At 44.3% G+C, this 18,349-nt stretch overlaps 1 protein-coding gene across 1 annotated transcript; it reads right to left on the bottom strand.

Moving 5' to 3' along the window:
- Nucleotides 1-4,628: 4,628 nt before the first annotated feature.
- Nucleotides 4,629-15,912, bottom strand: LOC128415478 (antileukoproteinase-like). The gene is made up of 5 exons (XM_053391716.1): nucleotides 15,794-15,912; nucleotides 15,097-15,249; nucleotides 7,713-7,808; nucleotides 6,501-6,644; nucleotides 4,629-4,680 (listed from the first exon to the last, which is right to left on the bottom strand). Exons 1-5 carry the CDS (start codon nucleotides 15,873-15,875, stop codon nucleotides 4,676-4,678), a joined length of 480 nt encoding a protein of 159 aa, XP_053247691.1. The 5' UTR covers nucleotides 15,876-15,912; the 3' UTR covers nucleotides 4,629-4,675.
- Nucleotides 15,913-18,349: the final 2,437 nt, after the last annotated feature.

Below are 18,349 nucleotides of genomic sequence, written 5' to 3'. Positions count from 1 at the left end.
TATTTATACTGGCAGAGCTGGGCTAAGAGATGATAGTATCTTTTCACATCCTCATACTTAGCATAATTTCTCTTTACTGAGAATATTTTACCAGCATTTCCAGCCCACTATAAAAAAACTGATGTTAATTTACAGTACGTGCTTAACCTTCTCTCTTCTGTTATGCTTGTGAAATCAGTTGATGCTGGGATATGGCCATTTACCCCACAGATTACTCTGTCCCACTGCCAGCCACTAAGGGAAGGGTGTAAGCCTTTGGTACCCCAGATGATGTTGGAGTTCATCCCCAGCTGGCATGGCCAATACTCTGAGATGGTGGGTGTTGTGGTCCGGCCACATTTGAAGGACCACAGATTCCCCATCCTTGGTTTACACAGGGCTGTTCCAGATGTTCTTATGATTATAGAATCATGGTTACACAATCCCATTTTCAATACTGTTTGTGACTGCTATGATGCCAGATCAGACATACTGGGTGATACCCAATTATTGGTTTTCAACAGTAGCACCATAATTGTAACAGAAAAACAAAAACAGAAAAACACACAGAGTACACATTATTGGGTTGTCAGGTACATACTGCCCAATCCTCTTTTAAAACCATCTGTGTAGATGACCATCACTGCCTCCTCATTATAGTCTAGCATTGCCAGGAATGAACACAGATGAAGCTACACACAACAAAGTTTAAAATATACAATATATGAACCAACCAATCAACATTAACAAGAATTGATCGCTGAACATCAACAGCACACCTTTAGATGGATAGCCTCAAGCACACTCATCCTTTGTACCCTGATATTCAATCTGTTGAAGAACACTGATCTAGAACACTATAATGAATGATAATCTCTTGTCTGTTGTTTTGTTAATGATGCTCAGGGACAATGGCTCTTTAATTCTTTCATATATGGCAGCCCTCACCATGTGGTGCCCTCCAGGAATTTTGGACCACAACTCTCAACTAACATGCCCAGTGGTCAAGGCATTGGGGAAGGGTTGGCCTAAAAGATGTCAAATGGGGGACCAAGGAAATGAAGGAGAAGGAAAGAGAGAAAGGCATTTGCTTAAATAGTAAAATCCTAGCAGAGAGTTACAGAGGTCATTTAACAATTGACTTCACAGTATTTACAAGGAAGGAAGTAAATCTCCCCAATACCACCAGCTGACCTGTGGGTCAATGCCGACAGGAGAAATCTGAGAAATGCATACTATTCTAGTCTTGTGATATATGTACTGTGGTACCTTGGGTTACAGACGCATCAGGTTACAGACTCCGCTAACCCAGAAATAGTGCTTCAGGTTAAGAACTTTGCTTCAGAATAAGAACAGAAATCGTGCTCTGGCAGCGCGGCAGCAGCAGGAGGCCCCATTAGGTAAAGTGATGCTTCAGGTTAAGAACAGTTTCAGGTTAAGAACGGACCTCCGGAACGAATTAAGTACTTAACCCGAGGTACCACTGTACATTTCTGTTCTCATCCTGAAGCAAAGTTCTTAACCCGAGGTACTGTTTCTGGGTTAGTGGAGTCTGTAACCTGAAGCGTATGTAACCTGAAGCGTATGTAACCCGAGGTACCACTGTACTTTGTTTGCCTATAGACGCCTGCACACATCTCTCTGCAAACAAATGTTTGGTTCTGTCAAACCCTTCTGTTGGTCAACCTTCCCAAGGTGAGCAGTTTTAGTGAGGTGCTTGGGAAAGAGTAGTACCCACTCTACAAGACCCCTGACAGCACCTCTGTAGGATAAGTTCCAACAGCTCACACTTGGAGAGAATTTCTATTCTGTCTGCATTTTAATTTTGTGATGCAAGTGTACAGTCAAAAATGCGTACAAAATGGGGGATGCTTTCACAAAATGCACATGGTGATAATAGCATACAAGACTGCATTATATTGAGGGAAATTGCTTGCAAAAATATGTATATTAGGCAAAACTGAATACAAAAAATGTGTAAGTTTGGTGAAATATAAACGAAACTGCTTAAATGCCTTTATCTTCCACAATCTCAAGGTAGTGTACATGGTCCTCCTCCTCCTCATTTCACCCTCACAACAACCCTGTGAGGTAGGTTAGACCAGGAGATGGTGACTGGCCCAAGGAGCTTCATGGCTGAGTGGGGATTACGAACCCTGGTGCCCCAGGCCCTAGCTCAGCACTCTAAGTCTAACCATTACACCACATTGAATTTAATATTGGAAAAATGAGAAAGTGAGGGAAACTGAAAACTTCAAGCTGTTTTACAAATATTTTTGGACTCAAAAAAGGTAAAAGGTAAAGGACCCCTGAACAGTTAAGTCCAGTCAAAGGTGACTATGGGGTTGTGGTGCTCATCTCACTTTTCAGGCTGAGGGAACTGGCGTTTGTCCGCAGACAGCTTTCCGGGTCATGTGGCCTGCATGACTAAACAGCTTTTGCTGCAACAGAACACTGTGACGGAAATTAGAGTGCACGGAAACGCCATTTACCTTTCCGCCACAGCGGTACCTATTTATCTACTTGCACTGGCATGCTTTCAAACTGCTAGGTTGGCAGGAGCTGGGACAGAGCCACGGGAGCTCACTCCATCATGGGGATTTGAACTGCCAACCTTCTGATCGGCAAGCCCAAGAGGCTCAATGGTTTAGACCACAGCACCACCCACATCCTGTGTTTTTGGACTACAGCTCGCCTTATCAGGAATTTCGGAATCACATGTTAATGAAGCTCCTATAATCTCTAATTACTCCCTTGTTGCATGTAAAATTTATGCACCTCTGACCTCAGGCGTTCTTTGTGTAGCTTCATCTGTGTTCTTTCCTGCCAATGCTAGACTATAATGAAATGTTGGCAACTGTCATATTAGACAGGCAGGCAGGCAGACATATATGGTTTTGAAATGTTGGTCTGAGTGGAAACTTTGAACACAAAGACTTCTGCACTGTTGTCATGCACCTGCAGAGCTGCATTTTCTTGTTAATCACATATCTCAAACAGCATTCGTTTGGCCAATAGCAGAGCATCCAATTTGACTTGGCTGGTTGCCACAAAACAAATATTACTGAATAGCTAAGATTAGCAGATATCAAGTTCCAGGTTCAGAAGTAATTGCTTCTGACTTTGGCAAACAAATCTTGTTAGAGCAACAACGAGGCTTGAGGCATCTTAAAGACAAATAGATTTATTAAGGTTTATTGCAGCACAAGCTTTTGTGGACTAAAGCTACTTCATTGGATGCATGAAGTGAATTCTTAGTTGGCAGGTATTTAAGGGAGAAAGGTATAAAGCAAAAACTGAATGGTAATGAGATGCAATTAGAGTAGTAATTAGAATGTATATGTATGTTAAATAGGCACACCCTTTACAGCTGCAGTTTAATGATAACTGACTCATCGTTTCTGAGATGACCCTATCAACACACACAGTGGGCAGGTAACCATTTGTAAGAAAGCCATGATGGCACAGATATCTTGGCATTGATTGGTAATTTGATTTTTTAAAATATGCTGGTCTATGACCATAATAAAGTACTTTATTAAAATCCTTTCTCTTCATTTGACCCACAAGTGATGGCAATGAACTTCTTGACAAATTGTAACTCAGTTGTTTCACATTGTATTTATTCATTCGAAGTCCCTTTGTTGTGAAATATGTACGTTGAGGTGAGTTACAGAGAGTCTAGGGAGGCCGACATGTTCTGCTACTGGTTTGTGGGTATTGCCATTGTGAGGTCAGGTTTGTATCCATATATTTTTCAGGCGTAGAGAATGACCTGTCAATTCTATGTTGAATACAGAAGGATATTTTGGGCAGGTGATGGTAGAAATCAAAGTGGAAAATGGGCAGGGGGATGCACCCCTGTGGGAGACAGTATTAGGTCCTGTTGTAGTGTTGCTAGAGTAGACATGGAGACTGAGTTGGCATCTGCCACTGCCATAAGGTATGGTCCCTGTGCCCCTTACTCTATCATGTGGGTTGTTGTTGCTCATGAGTAACTGTTTTAGGTGGAGGCCAGTGGAGGCTGTTTGTAAGTAGGCACACGTCTGCCATCCAACACCACAAAACAGAGATAGAAAGGTACAGAGATATTTCTTCCTGGGGCTATGGCTTGAATATATTGCTCCTAAGGGCATAACATATTAGGCACCAGAAGTGCATGCTATCACGTCCGCACATAATTTCAGTGAAGACTTGTGCAATCCAAAATGAACGAGACTTTTGAGAGCAACTCCAATAAGAGGCAAAAAAGAGGGAAGCTGTTATTATGAAAGGCCAACATGAAAAGCAGCTTCAGCTCAGTTCTGTCTCAGATATTAGTTTGTCTACAGCAAATCAGAAGAATGATATCTTAAGAGTTAGCTTTGCAACGAATGGGCCTTTCTTTGGGAGATGAAGACATAAACGGAGAGATTATCATTTCCCTCTCCAAATCAAGGGCTTCAAATACTGTACTTTAGAGACCCAAAGATCCAAATCAATGAATCATTCAGCTAAATTTTCCTTGCATCATTCAGCTAAATTTTCCTTGCAAATGAGGCAAGTAGTTGGCTGGTGACTACCAATCAGAATAGTGTCCATGGATGGAACAGGTGTTTTTGTTGCAATGTTGTAGTTGTTGTTGTAGTCGTTGTTGTTGTTGTTGCTGCTGTTGTTGCTGCTGCTGCTGCTGGGTGTCCATCAGTGAAACAAGAATTTATGCTACAGGAAAGAGGAGAGGAAGATCTATTTGATTAAATCCTACCATCACAGAGAGTTGCTGTGTGATAATGACTCACATTCTGCATGGATTAGTGCAGGTTACACAATTCTCATGCCCTGTCTGAACTATATGAAGGAGGAGTTGTTGACCTTGGCTTCTCTAGTACACATAATATCATCTCTTGCTGTAACATGACATATCTCTGACGAAAGTCTCTGCATCTAATAAGCACCAAGAGCCTAAACTCAATAATTCAGTAATTTATATTTAGATTTATAATTAGGTTATGATTATCCAAATTGTATCTGCAACAATATAGAGCTGCAGTGTAATATGCATGAGTCATGAATAATAATTGGACTAGATCACCCTCAGGGTCCCTTCCAACTCTACAATTTTATGATTCTGTAATGAATTGCCCTGTAAGAATAAGAGAAAGGAGACCAGGACAATATCCTGATATTGCTCCCTCCATCTATTCCACCTGGGATTACATTCTCCCATACCAAAACCAACAGTTATACTACAGTTAGAAGAGAGTTAAGATGCCACCATCATGCCTGATGTCACTTCCACCGAATGGGAACACAGATTTTGCATATCATGGGTTGCTTCCAGTGTTGGCCACACTCAGAGCTGACCTATTGGAATTAATGGACATAACTAACACAGGCCCGTTGTTCCCAACAGATAAATTCTGAGTGCCCTTCCACTCTCAATCTCCAGCAACTGTTGGATCCAGGTAGCAAAAATGTCACTGGGCACAAACAGAGTGGTTTTGGAGAAGAAGAAGAAGAAGAAGAAGAAGAGTTTGGATTTGATATCCCGCCTTTCACTCCCTTTAAGGAGTCTCAAAGCGGCTAACATTCTCCTTTCCCTTCCTCCCCCACAACAAACACTCTGAGGTGAGTGGGGCTGAGAGACTTCAAAGAAGTGTGACTGGCCCAAGGTCACCCAGCAGCTGCATGTGGAGGAGCGGAGATGCGAACCCGGTTCCCCAGATTACGTGACTACCGTTCTTAACCACTACACCACACTGGCTCTGATCCATAGAGGTGCCCTGCAGTTGGTGAATGAGGGTAGGGAGCCCTCCTGCATTGTTGAGAGATCTCAGTCTTCACTTAAAAGGAAAAGAATCCCACCTTTCTCCACCATTGCTGCATCCCATCAGGGATGGTGCTTCCAGAAAGGGGAAAGTGCCACCTTGCCACGCCACTGCTGCTGCTACCACCACTACCTGTCTGCTCCTTCCGCCGCCACCTGCTTAGCCATGCGCCCTGCTGCATCTGCCAATGGCGCAGAAGCAGCACCACCAAGATCATGCCAATTTTGGGTGAGACCACTCCACCACTGGTGAAGGGGATGGAGCAGGTGGCGTAGCTGCAGAGATGCTGCCTGGGGGTCTTCTACTGCCTGAGGCAGCAGCCTCAGCTTGCCTAATGGGTGAGCCAGATCTGCATCCCATAATACAGACGTAGCCAATGTGGTGTCCTTTGAACATTGTGAACTGCATCCTCCACCATCCCTAACCATTAGCCATGCTAGTTAGGGCTGATGGGTTTTGCAGTTGGATAAATCTGGAATGCACCATGTTGGCTAGCCCTGCCATAATAGAATGCTAAGCCTCTTCTTCTCCAGCCATCCATGCTTGGAACATTTTCACCATCCTTCCTGAGATGCAAGCAATACAACTTTCAATTTCCCGATTTGTTCTCCTCAAAGGAATCATAACCCATATTACCACCCACAAGGGAAATGCTAAAATCGTTGGCGAAAAACTTGAATCAACACAATACAATTATCTTGTTGCATACAGTACCAAATACTGGGTCGATGCAGTCTTTTCCACATATCCCTTGGCAACACTTCATGGACCCTGTACAGTCAAAGTCATTATTGCAATGGTTGGGGGGATTCATCATCCGACATCTTACAGTAACCACTGGGCACTGTCCTGGTTTCTCTGCAACAGAAAGAGCAAACGTGGAATGAAAGAAAAGGCCAGAATTGTTATGCTTCTTGGACTTGCCAGATAATTACTCTTAAGGACATAAGAAGGGTCTGCTGGATCAGGCCAATGACCCATCTAGTCCAGAATCCTGTTCTCACAGTGGCCAACCAGATTGCCTATGGGAAACCCCCAGACATGACCCAAGCACAAGGGCTCTCTCCCCTCCTGTAGTTTCCAGCAACTGGTATTCAGAAGAATTATTGCCTCCAGCCAGGGAGGCAGAACATAGCCAATGTGACTAGTATCCATTTATAGACTTATCCTTTCAGAAGAAAAGTTCCATAGGTTAAGTCTGATTCCAGATTGAAAGAACAGGGGAGAATTCCTCAGCAGTCTTTATGGAAACTGGTTCCCCTGCTGTGAAAAAAGCAGGAGGAGTTTACTAGATAAGACGAGCTACAGAAGACTGCAGGACGGCTATCTTGAAAGATTGCCAGTATTAAAAGCATGCTCCTCAGCGTAGCTAGAATTGCTATTTGTCAAGTGTTTGCCTGCTCATCCGTTATTCTTCCCTTGACTTCAGTATCAGATATGCTATTGAACACGCAAAGTAATTGAAACGGAGACGGCATGTGGTTTGTTTGTTTTTTAATCTTTCTACTCTGGCACCAGTTAGACTCACCCCACTCCCACTCCAGGACCTGCCAAAGTCTCAGGCTGCCCCCTCTCCATAACCACCAGTCCCCACCCTCTCACCTGCCAGAACCACACCAGGCTCTACCATGGACCTGCCCATAGTTGAATGGATGTTTGGCTTAGTGGGTCACCAATGGTGCAAGCATCCCTTAAGATCAATGTGGCTAGCATGATGTCCTCCAAACATTGTTAGATTCCAACTGTCTTGATCTCTGTTCATTGGCTATGCTGGCCTATGGGAGCCCGCCAACATTCAGAGGGTACCATGTTGGCTAACCCTACGCTGATCTGATTTCAAAGGATGAAATGGCGGCAGGAGGGAAATGCCCATTTTTATCAGAAGCAAAAATAGCCCTTATAGCATATGGTTGTCTTGAAACGTACCTTTTGGTCTTCCTGCACCTGATGCAGGTGGCATCTGTGAAGAAAGGACTAGGATGCTCAGAAGGAGGAAGGCACCTAAAGTCTTCATGATGTTAGCAAGATATCAATGCCTAAGACTGAGCTAAGTCAGTATTTATATTGGTAGGGGTGGGTCAGGAGATGATGCCATCTTTTCACACCCTCATTCTTAGCTGGTGCATCTTGTTAATTCTGTTGGGTTGTATATAGTTTCCATCTATGTCACCTCTTGCAACAGTAGACATTGGAATTAACAGATTATAATCTGCAATGAACTTCCCCAACTTGGTGCTGTCCAGATGGAGTGACAACTCCCATCAGCCCCAGCCAACACAATGAATGGAGCTGGTGGGAATTGTCGTCCAAAATATCTGGACAGCACCAAGTTAAGAAAGGTTGGTCTACAATGTGTCAAAAGTTGCCAGTAATTAACCTTTTCTGCCATTCCATGCAACTTGGTTCTTTTGAAAGGTGTAATCAAGCAGCTCAGTTGAACTGGAACTCTGTGCATACCCCAATAATAATAATAATAATTTTATATTTATATCCCGCCCTCCCCAGCCGAAGCCGGGCTCAGGGTGGCTAACAACAATAAAATATGACAACATTTTAAAATCATTTCATTAAAAAAATTACTTCAAAACAAATTGATGGCAACCATTGGGTAGAGATCTGTGAAGATTGCCAAAGGAGGGAGTCGGGCTGTGCCCTGGCGAAAGGCTTGGTGGATCAGCTCTTTCTTGCAGGCCCTGCGGAAAGATGTCAAGTCCCACAGGGCCCTAATCTCTTGTGGCAGAGTGTTCCACCAGATCGGAGCCACAACCGAAAAAGCCCTGGCTCTGGTTGAGGCCAGCCTAACCTCTCTATGGCCTGGGACCTCCAAGATGTTTTTGTTTGCAGATCGTAAGTTCCTCTGTGGGACATACCAGGAGAATGGTCCCGTAGGTACGAGGGTCCCAGGCCATATAGGGCTTTAAAGGTTAAAACCAGCACCTTAAACCTGATCCTGTACTCCACCGGGAGCCAGTGCAGCTGGTATAGCACCGGATGAATATGATCTCGCAGCGAGGACCCTGTAAGGAGTCTCGCTGCAGCATTCTGCACCCGCTGGAGTTTCTGAGTCAGTCTCAAGGGCAGCCCCACGTAGAGCGAATTACAATAATCCAGTCTGGAGGTGAACAGTCGCGTGGATCACAGTGGCTAGGTCAGGGCGAGAGAGGTAAGGAGCCAACTGCTTAGCTTGGCGGAGATGAAAAAATGCCGCCTTTGTTATAGCTGCAATCTGCGCCTCCATGGAAAGACTATGCAGTAAGTAAATACAGTAAGATTTCATTGTACTTGTACCCAAGACTATGTGTGTAATTTCACTGATTTCAATTAGCAGAGTCCGGTGACTGTGCTTGAGATCAGAGGAAGCTCAAGTCAAGTATCGTTTTGTTAAGCAGTTTCATCCAAAATTCTTCACCAGGGTGGCTGCTATTTGCAAGGAATTCCCTGCAGTGACCTAGAAATGGACTTCCCCTTGGATCACAACAGTTAGTGCATGTCTAATTTATCCCCCTAGAATTGGTGACACAGCTAATGCAGCCAGCACCTGTAATGTGGCCCTTAATTATCCCTTGCAAGTCATGGATTTCCCCCCAGCAAGTATATTCCACCCTGATTAAACACATTTGTTTCCATTCCCTGTGTAGCACAAACTTAATCCTTGCAGTGTACACACTGATACCTATTAAATAAAGCATGCTCTGATTGGTTAAGAGACACCCTTTGAGACTGTGCTGCATGGGAAAAATTAAGTCTTATAAGTAATGACAGATTACCTGCCCTTTGTCATGGAATGTCCACCCTACCAAGCCCTGTTATTCACAAGATAATCCTCTGCATCAGAGCCCAGCCTTCTGTATAATCGAGAACACCTTAATACTCAGTTTGTTTGTTCTCGTGGGACTGACACTTGAGAGGCTACTACACATTGCTCTTTCCTCCATTTTGCTCTGACTCTGGATTGCGCTAGGAACAAGGCCTTTTCTTGTGTCAGCTAGACCTCCCTGGCCTCTTCTCCCCATCCCATTGCTTCTAAATCATGTTTGTGGTTGTTTTCCTTGTGGGAAAGGATCCTCGTGGGAAAGCACAAGCCACTGCCTCACCACAAATAAGCTTTTCCCATTAAGGGATATTATTGAAATTAGACATGACTGCTCAGGCCTGAGCCTTGTCAGGACATGGACCAACTGGAGGTTCTTGAGGAGTCCAACTAACTGACTCTCTGTTCTGAAAGGACTCCATTCCCCATCCAAATCCACAGCCAAGTCTCTTTGGAGATCCCCAAGTCCACCCACCAGCAGGCCAAGGTGAAATCTCAAGGAACCAGTGTTGCCCTGCTCGTCCATCCATGAGACAGTTAACCATTGTGTGTCACCTCTCTCACATTTCTCTACCATTCGTGTTCCACAGGTCTCACCCACCTACAGTTTATGCACGACCCAAACTCCACATTTTGCATGTGAAAACGTCCTGGTCTGTTTATTTACTTAGTCCCCTTGGACAACCTTCTGCAGGCTGCATGCCAAAGGTAGATGGTCCAAAGCAGAAAAGCAAGTGAGGCAAGGGATGTGATTCTGACATTTGTAAGAAGCTGCAGTAGCTACATTCCAGGCGACATTCCAGTAAAATAAGGTCAGAGGTTTCTGCAGGGATGTTGCTGCTCTTTACCAAGAGGGGGAAGGGAAAGGCAGCGGGGAGCTTGGCGTGGCATAGAATCAGGAACATCAGGTTGGCTCCATCACTATGCTCAGACAATGCTGTTCTCCCCGCTGCTTTGCTTATTCTCTGTCTGTCTTTTATTACCTAGCAGCAATGTGATGTGTCAGGACTTGAAAGAGCCCTGCTGGCCACGGCTACCGGTAAGTGGATTGGGTGACCCAACCACACAAATGTATTTCCCCTGCTCAGAACAACTTATCGGCAAGAATTGCTGCTTGCAATTTCACAGCCTTGGTGACTGAACTGTCAATTGCTACCTTGCAGAGCTGTTGTGAGGATAAGAGGGGGGGGGGCGACGACAACCATATCCTGAGCTCTAGTGGGGGGGGGGAGAAGCAAGACACAAATATGTAAGAAGCAGGAAATGTTCGGTTTCCCCTATTCTAAGCAAAACACACACACACACACACACACGTTTTGCCAACCTCGAATATCCTTGTGTTAAAATGCAGTCTATAGGAATTTTAACTTTCTGCTTCTGTGAAATGTTTCAATGGTTTTATTTCCTGATTCATTTTGTATTTTGCTTTTATGGTTGCTGTATATTGATAAATATCAGCCCAGTGATGGCAAGCATGCCAGGAACAGCTGTGCAGGGAAAACAGAAAATCAGAAAGAGGGAGTGCAATGTGACATTTTTTTCTCAGTAGGAAGGAAACACCATTTCTTTCAAGAGAGCTACTTTTGAGTAGAACATACCTGATCCAGCCAATTGTGTTTTATCCTGCAAAGGCAGCACACTTGGCGAGTGGATTAAATAATGTGGACTTGGAGTAAAGTGTTCAAACAAATGCACCTGTGTAAAGTACCCAGGCAGGTTAACCTCCAGCTCCTCCAGCCCCAGCAGCAACAACAAGGTTCTCCTATTTTTTTTGCTGCTCTGGGAGGCCCAAGTCCAGAGTAGGGCTGCTCAGCTGGCCAATGGTAATGAGCCCCTATAAGTGCATATAATGTCAATTACTCTGCTCTGCTCTACTCTCCCCTATTCCTCATTAATTCCCACATCATTCACTTTGCATCTCATTGCAAGCTATTTTTGTTGGAGGTGAGTGAATCTCTTCAGCAGGGAAGATACTGGAAATGCCTCATTTAATTAACTTCTGATTGCTTAGCAATTGTAATTAAGTGATTAACTGTCTTTAGCAGTGTTGTTGCCTGCTGCAGCCTTAGAACGTTGCCTCCACAGTTTGCTTTCTAACTTACTTTGAAAAGAAAGAAAGAAAGAAAGAAAGAAAGAAAGAAAGAAAGAAAATAGTGTGTGTCCACACCACCACCACCACCAATTCTGGAGAAGAAAGCAACATTTTGCATTGGGGCACTGAGACATCACCACCACCCTTCAGATCTCTTATTCCTGTTTGTCTTCCAAGAAAACCCTACATGTTCCTAATTCCTCCTGTTGCTCTGGGCGACATTAATGCCCCAAACTCAGAAACTGGTCTCGGTCTGCTCCAGTCACTCCCTAGAAGGAAATACTAAATGCCTTACAGGCTTCTCCAGCTGTACATTGACCTAGAAGTCACCATATGCTCCGGATAGTCTTTTCACTGCTTACATGTGGTGCAACTACAACTAATCCAGAATGCAACAGCTAGACTGGTTACTGGGAGTGACCACCAAGAGCATATCACTCTGGTCCTGAGAGACTTGCATTGGCTCCCAGTACATTTTCGAGCACAATTCAAAGTGTTGGTGTTGACCTTAAAAGCCCTAAACGGCCTCGGCCCAGTATACCTGAAGGAGCGGCTCCACCCCCATTGTTCTGCCCAGACAGTGAGCTCTAGTGATGAGGGCCTTCTGGCGGTTCCCTCATTGCAAGAAGCAAAGTTACAGGAAACCAGGCAGAGGGCCTTCTTGGTAGTGGCGCCCGCCCTGTGGAATGCCCTCCCATCAGATGTCAAGGAAATAAACATCTACTGTATCTGACTTTTAGAAGACTTCTGAAGGCAACCCTGTTTGGGGAAGTTTTTGTTTATCGTGTTTTTAATATTCTGTTGGGAGCCACCCAGAGTGGCTGAGGAAACCCAACCAGATGGGCGGGGTATAAGTAAAAAATTATTATTATTATTATATCATCATCATCATCATCATCATCATCATCATCATCATCCAAACATTCTCAGTGATCAGGCTGGGATAGAAGAGCACCTTCAGTTGTTTACTTATTATTCCATCTATATCCTACCTAAGCTTCTAAGAAGCTTATTGGGTGAGGATTCAAAACCTTGTTTCCCAACTCCTAGTCGGACACTTTAACTTCTAAACCCGTGCTGCCTCTCCTTTAGACTGTAAACCTACAGGGATGAGCAGCAGCAGCACATGCAATTCAAGAAAAAGAAAAGAGACAATCATCACAAGTGACCAAGCTTTCTTTTTTTAATGTTTATTAGCAGGGAAATAGAAAAAATAATGAAAAAGAAGCCCGTTTCCCGCTCAAGCATTTTGCTTCTCTCCCAATCTTCATAAGCATGATGAGCCGCCAACACCTGTGGTCTTCAGCCATCTTAGGATGAAGGGGAAACATCCTGGGAAGAAATCAAAACATTGGGAACATCACTTTCTAGCAGTTGTTAGAACACAGGAGATCTGGTTTGCAAGGAATCCTTCTTGGCCACTAATGTGAATTTTGTTGCAGAGTACGTTTCTCCCTCACTAAGTGGAAGACAGACACGGCTATAATATGTAAACTGGCTCCTTACGTAGAAACACCAGTCATTACTTGTTACTGCAGAAGCAAGGAGGAAGGTGCATAGAGAAACTCAACGCACAGTCCAGGAAGGCCACTTTGATCTCTGGGCTGAGATACATTAACTGTTTAGTGGCTTTTCCCTCTCATTGTAGTGGTGCTAATTAAAGACTGTTGTCAGAGGAGGAAGTGTTAGCTGGGAAGAGTCCTACGGGTCAGACAGAGAGACCTGGGTCTCCCCATCCCTGGTGTACATCTCTCTCTCTCTCTCTCTCTCTCTCTGTGTGTGTGTGTGTGTGTGTGTGTTTAACTTACATACTTATTTATTTATAATAGAAAGGGCAAACGGCTGATTGTTCAGACTCAGGATGTTTTGTTTTTAAATAGGTGAGCTGGTCCTGCCTGGAGTTTGCACAAGGGCAAGTTTGTTATGGGGCGCCCATGAAGTGCAGAGCAAAGATATTGCACAATGTCGACATAAATGGGTTTGGAATGAGAGAAACTGTTACATAAGGTAAACATGAATCAATCAATCAACACTAACCTGATTCAAATAACAATTATTCCTGAACAATAGGCTTAGTCACACACCTCGCCTTTGCAGGTGGCTATTTAATCTGCAAAGCTCACAATGAAAGGTCATCATTGTTTGTAGTGATGGTTAAATCCAGAATATCTGGCAATGAATTCCAAATCAGTGGCACCATGTCCTTTATCTGTCCTCTCCCTTGAATCCCTATGTACTTTACATAGAAACTAAAGTGATTCCTCTACGACTGCTCACACACAGTACATTTAAAGCGGACATCTTGTTTACACTTACACACACACAGAGTCACAACTCCAGCAACTGTAAACTACAGTTCGGAAGCCATGTACTATATGTACTATATATCCATGAGTGCTAGTTAGTGCATGAAGGGGTTAAGATCAGAGAATTGTTTTCCTAGAATTCTCAGCTGGATCACACACTCTCTTCTCCATGAGGGAAAAAGTAAAGCTGCTTCTCTTCCTGTTCCCTCTCTCCCCACTCCATGCAACTGATCGTGGATACCATATCTAAGCCTTGCTCCAAGCTTAGAACATGTGTTTGAAGCTATCTTCCTGTATTTTCTACCCAATAGAATTCTGCCTGTGTTCTCATTGCTGTTGCTTGGATAAATGCATTAATCTGACCTTTAGAATATTTTGTAAGCGGTGTGTTTATTGCAAGAGGGGTGGAAAGAGGAGCACTGTTTACAAGCAGACTAAATGGGATAGAAAGGTCTAACAGCCTATATTCCTAACACTATACTGCTGCCTGACCTTTGGGTGTTTAAACTCTACTGTAGGGGGCTCTCTCCTGCTGGAGAGTGTGCAAAGCCCAGTGTTTTGAATCCAGGCATCCAGTGAATTCTTTTATTAATTACCCCCCCCCCCCACAGACATTGGCCACAGGGATTCCTATTTTCCTCCCATACTTTGAGTTAGACATAATTTATTAAACCCATCCCCAAAGGTGTGTAGATTAATTTCCAATGTGAGTGGCCTGAAAAGGCTGTTTTGGACCTGGTGTGTGTGTGTGTGTGTGTGTGTGTGTGTGTGCATGTGTGTGTGTGTCTCTCTTCTCTTCTGCAATGCTATATGGGAGACAGCAACTGCCCTTACCCAGCTGAACAGATGAATATTGAGGGGAAGGTGATGCTCAGACTGCCTGCCTCAACAGTTTGAAAAGGAAGCAGAGAGAGCAAGAGAGAATATAGGGACTAGAAACAAATTATTATTATTTTATATCCCACCCATCTGGCTGGGTTTTCCCAGAAACAAAGGACATAGAGGCATAGGACTGTGCTGATGAATATTCGAAGGGGAGAAAAAGGTAAACTGGGCATCAGAATTACACCCACAGACTCAGGAATCCACAGTCCCACTTACATTCCACATTCTGGAATTTTGGATCCACACAGCGCATGGCGCAACAGGAATAGCAACACTTTTTCCGTCCTCGGCAAGAATAGTCATCTCTGCACTCATCAGGTTGAGGGCCAGTGCATCTGCAACGATCTATCGGGCAGATTCCAGGTTTGCCTGCAACAGGAAAAGGTCAGAGCACAGCCCCATGCACAGTAGTCACACAAGCAGATATTTGGAAGTCTTCGGAATCAGCACAGTAGGTTTTGTATCTTCGTGCATTATTTAAACATTTGTGCTCCAGCACATTGTTCAAGGCAACTTACAAAACCATAAGCAAACTACAAGATTTATTATTGAACTACCAAAGACCGCTTTCAAATACAACCAGTGGACTAATCTTATCCAATTTAAGGTCCTTTGTAAGCACACCCAACAAGAAGAAATGGGACTTCCTTTAAAATTCAAAAATATTGTTGCGGGCCCCACCAATCTTTGAGTGGTACACGATTCAGTGGGGCTTGCTCCCAAGTCAATGGATATAGGATTGCTGCCTACCTCCTAACATCACCTGGCTTTCCTGTTTCCTCCTCCAGCTGATTATGCCGGATTCAGAACTCCTTCCATCAACTGACCACATGGAAGGAAGTGCTTTAGCTACTTTCAGTGGGTTTTCCCTATCTAATTCCCTTTCCAAGCAGCAGCTGGTTTTATGCCTCACCTTGTGGAGTCTTCTGACAAGCTGTGAAAGGTAGCCAAAGGGCTAGAAGTCCCACAAGGGCAAAAGTCACCAGTGTCTTCATGGCTCTCCCAGCAATCAAGCACTACTGCTCAGAACTGAGCAAGGCTGGTATTTAAGGAGTTGCAAGGCTACAGTTGAGTTGGGAAATTAGATTTGCTAATCTTCCTCTAGCGTCACCTGCCTTGCAGGAGGTTTTTTTTTTAAGTAAAAAAGAAAAGCAACAACAGAAAACTGTAAGCAATTTCTTTGCACCGTCATCACAGACCGCATGTAGTGTGGCAACAACTGCAAGTACTGGAACCAGTGGCTGTTAACAACTCTTAATATTCCAGTATAATCTGGACAACAAAAAGCAAGCAAGTCTGGAATTTGCTGGCACTCTTAATGCGGACAGTTGTTAAGCAAAGACAAAAGGGTTGGGGCGACAGAGAGAGAGAAATAGCTGGATCTTGAGCCACAAAGTCTGCATTTGATTGCTGTGAAGGACAGAAACGGATGATGCCCCAGGAGGAGACCACCATGTTTGTGAAGTTAATGGCCAATAGGCTTTAGTCATTGCTGATTGAAGCATCAGAAGGTGCCTTATACTGTGTCAGATGACTGATTCATATAGCTCAATATGTCTGCGCTAGCTTTTCTCAACCTTGGGTCCCCAGATGTTGTTGGACTACAACTCCCATCATCCCTAAGCTAGCAGTGACCAGGGATGATGGGAGTTGTAGTCCAACAACAACATGTGTGGACCCACAATAGAATCATAGAATCATAGAATCATAGAGTTGGAATAGACCACAAGGGCCATCGAGTCCAACCCCCTGCCAAGCAGGAAACACCATCAGAGCACTCCTGACATATGGTTGTCAAGCCTCTGCTTAAAGACCTCCAAAGAAGGAGACTCCACCACACTCCTTGGCAGCAAATTCCACTGTCAAACAGCTCTTACTGTCAGGAAGTTCCTCCTAATGTTTAGGTGGAATCTTCTTTCTTGTAGTTTGGATCCATTGCCCCGTGTCCGCTTCTCTGGAGCAGCAGAAAACAACCTTTCTTCCTCCTCTATATGACATCCTTTTATATATTTGAACATGGCTATCATATCACCCCTTAACCTCCTCTTCTCCAGGCTAAACATGCCCAGCTGCCTTAGCCGTTTCTCATAAGGCATCGTTTCCAGGCCTTTGACCATTTTGGTTGCCCTCCTCTGGACACGTTCCAGTTTGTCAGTGTCCGTCTTGAACTGTGGTGCCCAGAACTGGACACAGTACTCCAGGTGAGGTCTGACCAGAGCAGAATACAGTGGCACTATTACTTCCCTTGATCTAGATGCTATACTCCTATTGATGCAGCCCAGAATTGCATTGGGTTTTTTAGCTGCCGCGTCACACTGTTGGCTCATGTCAAGTTTGTGGTCAACCAAGACTCCTAGATCCTTTTCACATGTACTGCTCTCAAGCCAGGTGTCACCCATCTTGTATTTGTGCCTCTCATTTTTTTTTTGCCCAAGTGCAATACTTTGCATTTCTCCCTGTTAAAGTTCATCTTGTTTGTTTTGGCCCAGTTCTCTAATCTGTCAAGGTCGTTTTGAAGTGTGCTCCTGTCCTCTGGGGTGTTAGCTACCCCTCCCAGTTTGGTGTCATCTGCAAATTTGATCAGGATGCCCTTGAGTCCATCATCCAAGTCGTTGATAAAGATGTTGAATAAGACCGGGCCCAAGACAGAACCCTGTGGCACCCCACTAGTCACTCTTCTCCAGGATGAAGAGGAACCATTGATGAGCACCCTTTGGGTTCGGTCAGTCAGCCAGTTACAAATCCACTGAGTGGTAGCATAGTCAAGACCGCATTTTACCAGCTTCTTTACAAGAATATCATGGGGCACCTTGTCGAATGCCTTGCTGAAATCAAGGTAGGCTACATCCACTGCGTTCCCTTCGTCTACCAGGCTTGTAATTCTGTCAAAAAAACGAGATCAGGTTAGTCTGACATGACTTATTTTTCAGAAATCCATGCTGACTATTGGTGATCACAGCATTCCTTTCTAGGTGCTCACAGACTGTTTGCTTAATGATCTGCTCCAGAATCTTCCCTGGTATTGATGTCAGACTGACTGGGCGATAATTATTTGGGTCCTCTCTTTTCCCCTTTTTGAAAATAGGGACAACATTTGCCCTCCTCCAGTCTGCCGGGACTTTGCCTGTTCTCCAGGAATTCTCAAAGATGACTGCGAGTGGTTCTGAGATCACATCTGCCAGTTCTTTTAATACTCTTGGATGCAGTTCATCTGGCCCTGGAGACTTGAATACATCTAAACTAGCCAAGTATTCTTGTACTATCTCCTTAGTTATTCTGGGCTGTGTTTCCTCTGCTGAATCATTTGCTCCAAATTCTTGAGAGTCCCATGGACTGCAAGAAAATCAAACGCATCCATTCTTAAGGAAATTAGCCCTGAGTGCTCACTGGAAGGACAGATCGTGAAGCTGAGGCTCCAGTACTTTGGCTACCTCATGAGAAGAGAAGATTCCCTGGAAAAGACCCTGAT

This window comes from Podarcis raffonei, chromosome 6 (genome assembly GCF_027172205.1).
Source record: "Podarcis raffonei isolate rPodRaf1 chromosome 6, rPodRaf1.pri, whole genome shotgun sequence".
NCBI classification, from domain to species: domain Eukaryota; kingdom Metazoa; phylum Chordata; class Lepidosauria; order Squamata; family Lacertidae; genus Podarcis; species Podarcis raffonei.
The sequence above is the reverse complement of the archived record's forward strand: the minus strand, read 5'-3'. Positions and strand labels throughout refer to the sequence as shown.